Raw genomic sequence first — 6,000 nt, forward strand, 5'->3', positions numbered from 1 at the left:
TGGAGGGAATATCCATTAGAGATGACCAATGGGTGATGGTAAAAAGAAGTGGTGAGATTTAAGTCATATTGCTTTGCAGGTTACCAGTGACGGTCATAGCAAGAGGGCCTGACCATTGTGATCGGAGGGAGAAGGACCGATGATGGTGGGCTTCATGGTGACCACGTGGACAGGGCCTTCTGATGGTCTCTGTGTTTTCCCTTATAAAATCTTGAGAGTATAAGCTCAGAAGGAGGTGTGGACTTCAGGAACATTGAGACCAGACGGTGTAGGTCATTTTGTATCTTTGTTGGAATCACTGAGCAAAGAAGAAGCAGGAACTACACTTGGAAATCAACAGTGTCCTCGTGTGATATTAGATTTGTTGCCTTAGATGTTACTGAATGTAGAGAGATTCGCTGTCTTCACATTTCATCTTCTAGGTCCACTTGGAATCCAGTTTCAAATGTGAGGGATGTAGATGAAACATTTATTATGAAGCAACGTGGTATCTAAATTTTAAGAGGTATAATTCAAAATTATGCAAATGTGTTACTGAAATTGTAATTGTCAAACTCTTCTCTGGGGCAACATAAATTTAAATTAATAATAATAATTCAAGGTATTGATTTTGGTTTGAACCGTTGCTAAATCAATTGAATCATTCAGGTAACAATCATTCATAAACTCAGATCCATCACGGGTAAAATGTATAGTTAGAAAACGGTCATTCTAACTGATGAAATCTCACTCTCTCCTCAAGGATCTGTGACTCTGCGGACGTGCAACACAGTTCTTATCAGCAAGACAGGAAGGAGGGTATGTTGGTACATTTCTATTTTTCCGGAAGTGCATCTCTGAAGAAGTCCCCCCTCTGTTTACCCATTGCATCCTTGTAGTATCTGAAAGAGGCCTTTGAGTGTACTGTGACATGTTCCCACATAAAGTTCCCATGGCTTAGGAAGTGAACGTTTAACACCAGTTTTCATTGTAATAGAAACACAACAAGTAATAATTGAGAAGCATAAAAAATACACTTAAAATATACCCAAAGGCAGGCTAGAGATTGGCAGAAAATATTTGCAAAAGACATACCTAGTATATCTGATTGTTATCTAATATGTACCAAGAAGTCTTAAACTCAACAATAAGAAAGAAACAAAAGTATTAAAAAATGGGCTAAAATCCTTAACAGACACCTGACCAGAAAGACAGAGTTTGCAAATAAGGTTATGGGAGAACTTATATCACAGTGAAATGCCAATCAGAACATGGACATATCCCTGAAAGCTCACAATAGTGGATCAAGTCAGGACTCAGAACCTTAAACACTGGGAGGATGTGGAGCGGCAGGGGGTCCATTCACTGCTGGTGGGGACGCAAAACGGGATGCACCCTGGGAGCTATTCTGGAGGCTTCTTGCAAAACTAAACATACTCTTATCTGTGTTTCAGCAACAGTGCTCTTTGGTATGTACCTGAAAGACAATAAGACTTTAGTCCAGAGAAAACCCTGCACACGATGCATACTTAGCTTTATTCATATTTGCCAAAATTTGGAAAGGACCAAGATGCCCTTTCCTAGGGAATGACTAATAAACTGTGTACATCCAGACAATGGACACTGAAATGTCACAGCGATTTGGAAGAAATATTGAAGGGTGAGATGGAAATGCAAAGAAGAGATGCCAGAAGAACACAACTGGCAAGGTGGTGTCAGGAGTGTGAAAGTGGCCCGTGAGGACTGAGGTTCCTAAGAGGTTGTACAGAACGAGGCTGAAGAGAAGACAACTTGGATTTGTCAGGAGGGAAATCTCCTCCTCTGCCGCTCTTGAGTTCCTGAGGCTGGGCTGATAATAAAACTAACAAAGACAGATTAACAGGAGAAAAGAAAACAATTGTAACCATAGGCATGGGCGTGCCATAGGCGTGGACCCAGAAGTGAGCAAAGCAGGCAGCGTTGATATTTGTAGACCAAGATCCAGTATTTGCGAGGAATTGGTAGAAGGAGGAAATGTATGCTTTTGGTGTGCAACTAGTGAAGAAGCTAAGCAGAGTTTGGGCCGGCATAGTCATTAAAGAAGGAACGAGGTTTGTTCATAGAGACTTCCAGGCCTGAATTCTCCGTCCCTGGTGATAAGAGTGTCCCTGTGTAATGGAAAGCAGGGTCCGGCTGCTCGGTGCTGAAAAGCCAATAAAGAGGCAAAGTTGGTAGAAAGGAGAGTTTGCTTTATTTTGGCTCCCTGCAACTGCGGGTGGGGGACAGACTTCTCTCCAAAGGCCACCCCCCATTGAGAATCTGTGGGAAAGGGCTTTTATAGGTGGAAGGAGGGGGCTACAGGCAGAAACCACAGAGTCAACGCTGGCAGTCATCTTGAAATTGGTCACGTGGGAGTCTGATCAGCCTCATCTTGATTGTTTTAAGTAGAGTTAATCTTCAGTTCCAGGGTCACTTCGTTCCCATTTCTCTGAGGCCAGTTCTTGGAATTGCGGCAGCTTATGTCATGGTTACGGTCTGGTCATCATGCAGTTAACTTGTTCCTCCTGGTGGGAGTTTCAGTATCTAGAAGACAGCTCACGGGAGATGGACAAGAATATTATCTATAGCCCTTGAGGAGGAAATAAAGGTCCTTGATTTGCTTAATGGCTAAACTATTATTATTTCGTTTTGTTGGACAGTTTCATTTCTTTCTAGATTTTCTCACTTCTCTGATTAAACTTACTCTTAGGCTAAATTTTTTGCCCAGAAAAAGGCAGGTGGAGGGCATGGGGTAAAGGACCATTTCACTTCCACCTCCAGGTACAGGGAGAGCACCTTTCACATGGGAGGTTTATTTCTTGCTTCAGGGTGACAGGGAGGAAGGTCAGAATGTCTCTCTGCATTGGCTCTGTCTTAAGTCACTTTGAGGCATATTTTGGGGTGGCCTACCCTGAGGCCCAACACTCAGGGCCTCTTTTATTATTTTGTTTCTACATATGCACACCAAGCATGTGATGTAGGTGTTGGTTTACTTGAATCTTACAGATGTGAAGCTAAACTGCAGCCTGGAATTGGCAGGTGATGTGCTGGAGAGCACACATCAGGACACAGTGAGACCTCCTGTCGAGGCCTGGGCTTCTCCACCCTGGACCTGGCCGCCCCTGCAAAGGTTTCTGGACAGAGGTGGGTCTGCGTGTGAGGCTGCAGGGCGCTTCGTGGGATGAGAACCTGTGTGATTTTCCTGTATTTTAGTGTTCACCGAAGATGCTGTGGTGAAGAAAGGAGAATAGATTTGTTTTCAGCAGCTTCTGAAAATTCATGTTATTATCCACCTGACTATAAACTTTCCCTACCGACTACATATGTGTCTAATGGTAATAGCTTTGCAATGAATATTTTACATAAAATAAACTGCACAGTAGAAGAGGATGCAGGTATTATCTAAGCGTATAGGGATTCTATTGGACCTGGGAGCAAGGAGCACATGTAGAAACACCCCTACACATGTTCCCTCTAACTGGCATCATTCCCAGTAACCCAGTGAGGATCTGGTGCTGCTCAGCTCATTTACATTTCTCATGCAAGAGGTTAGCAGGCAAGTCAAGACCCACCATCCTGGCAGGGACATCTGGTCTACCAGTAGGGCAGGGCTGAGATACCATAATGAGGAAGGAAGAATATGTTCAACTCTTTATACATCCACTGGGATAGTTTTGAAACGTGTCAATTTAGACAAGATTTAGACAAGGGAAAACCTGAATATCTAACTTTGAGTCTCTGCCTGTCATATATGACATTTTCCCGCCCTATTTCGAAAAGTCTTTCTTTTTTTTTTTCCACACACACACACTGTATTTTATTTTTACAAGAGATAAATAGACTGATACCAAGCATTGTAAATGGATGACCACAACAAAAGCAACAATGATTAAAATTACGAAACACAAAAAACACTCATGCTATGTCATAATATTGACATTCAGTCCAGTAATCCTCCACTGTAACAGCTCCTTTACTTTGCAGTCAAAATTGATGTGTATATTCTTTGCCTCTGAGTCCTTGTGGGATTTTTTTTTAAATTCAAACAGAAAGTCACAAAAGTTATAATCAGTCCTCATCAGTTCACTCAGTCCCATGTAATTAATTTTTTTTCATCTTGATCTTTTGTTAGCACTTTTATGAGTTCATCAGTTTTTCATTAGAGTTCTGAAAATGCTATTCATTCAGTTCAGCAGTACAGTCAGTTACCAGAACCATGTACTTGTTAGAGTCTTTTCCATGAATTCGTTAAAGATGAAACCCTTTTATAGGAACATATTTGCAAAAGCATCACAGTACACCCAGAACTGTCTGTAAATGACAAAAGACTTAAAAATGACCACGGTTAAAGATTTGATGAAGTTCATAATAATGCAATTGACAAGGAAATTTAGTTATTTCTGAGACATACATTTTCGAAAAGTCTTTCTAATTCAGAGACTGAATGTGTACGTAAAGAACCATGGATGAGTACAGAGAGGTTCCCCAGGGAAAACTGCTATATGGAGAGGAAATCCCAGACCCTGACAGGAAAGCAGCCCTTAACTACCATCTGCACCTGCTCCCGGGGCTGAAACACACTGTTGTATGTCCTGAGTGCACCCTGCATCCCCCCTCCTGTCTCGCTGCAAAGAGGTTTGTGTCTGGGCTCACACTGACTTGCCCTCACTGTGTATCTTTTGCACAGTAATACACGGCCGTGTCCTCAGACCTCAGGCTGTTTATTTCCAGAGACAGCGTGTTCTTGGAGTTGTATCTGGAGATGGTGAATCGGCCCTTCACAGAGTCTGCATAGTATGTGCTGCCACCACTACTACTAATAACTGAGACCCTGTCCAGCCCCTTCCCTGGAGCCTGCTGACCCAGCTCATGGGATACTTACTGAAGGTGAACCCAGACACTGCACAAGAGAGTCTCAGAGACCCCCCCTGGCTGCATCAGGCCTCTCCCAGACTCCACCAGCTGCACCTCACACTGGACGCCTGCAAACACAGAGACATCCTGGTCAGGAGACTGTCACACATCCACTGATTCCCTCACTCACCTCCACTCACATCCTCAGTATCTCTTGCTCTCCATGAATTACCTTGTAAAATAGCAACAAGGACAACCCAGCTCAGCTCAAACTCCATGGTGAGTGTTCTGTCCTGAACCCCGAATTGGAGCACCTGGGAATCCCGGGCTAGAGCTCCTCTCCCAGAGTTGCAGGGCCAGGGCTGGGGCTGCTTTATATCAGCAGAGGACGGTCCCTATTTGCATGACCTTGTAGTATATAAGTGGCTCTGTCATTGAATGTCCTCAGAAAGGGCAGGGTCTCAGAGCAGGTGTGAGTGTCTTGGATTTTGTGGTGTTGATAGCATTTGGGAAATATAACTTCATTATGTGATTCTTCCAGAGTAAACACTTGGGACCCATATGTCATTTTATATATGCACACACATCCTGTGATGTAGCTGTCATTGTTACCCTCATATTAGAGGTGTAAACTACACCCAGAGGTATAGAGGGTTTGTGGAGTGTCTAGGGATAAACATGGGGTGACCGTTAGGTCCAGCATCTGCACCTGTGCTCTGGGCCAGGCTGCTCCCTTGAACCTACTCCAGGACAGAGTTGGACTTGCTGGGTGAGGTTTGCAGATCCTCCTCCTGTAAAGAGATCATTATGACTTTGCTCTCCTGTAGTGTTTACCTAAAATATATGGAGAGGGTCAGGGTACATGAGAAGTATTTTCAAGAGTCTCTTATGTTTCAGTAATTTTCCTTCACTCCTTCCCTCCCAAGTCATGCATTTCTTTATTTGTAATTACTTTAATGCGGTTCTTGACATATAATAAAGCGCACAAACTCAGAATGAGCACTCTGATAAATACTGACGTAGGCATCATCATTGTCAGGAGAGAACACATCAATTCCTCTCATTATTTTCGGTAGTTTCTGGGTTTCCTCCTTCCTGTCCCTTCTTATCTTCCATCCTGTCCCCACATAACCACTGATCTTCCTTTGT

At 43.2% G+C, this 6,000-nt stretch overlaps 1 gene segment (V, D, J or C); it reads right to left on the minus strand.

Moving 5' to 3' along the window:
* Positions 1 to 5,129, minus strand: part of LOC130707672 (immunoglobulin heavy constant mu-like) — a 108,748-nt gene extending 103,619 nt beyond the window's left edge. The window contains 1 exon segment of the C gene segment in view: positions 5,084 to 5,129. Within this exon segment, the coding sequence occupies positions 5,084 to 5,129 (46 nt within the window).
* Between the last annotated feature and the right edge of the window lie 871 nt (positions 5,130 to 6,000).

This window comes from Balaenoptera acutorostrata, chromosome 3 (genome assembly GCF_949987535.1).
Source record: "Balaenoptera acutorostrata chromosome 3, mBalAcu1.1, whole genome shotgun sequence".
NCBI lineage: Eukaryota > Metazoa > Chordata > Mammalia > Artiodactyla > Balaenopteridae > Balaenoptera > Balaenoptera acutorostrata.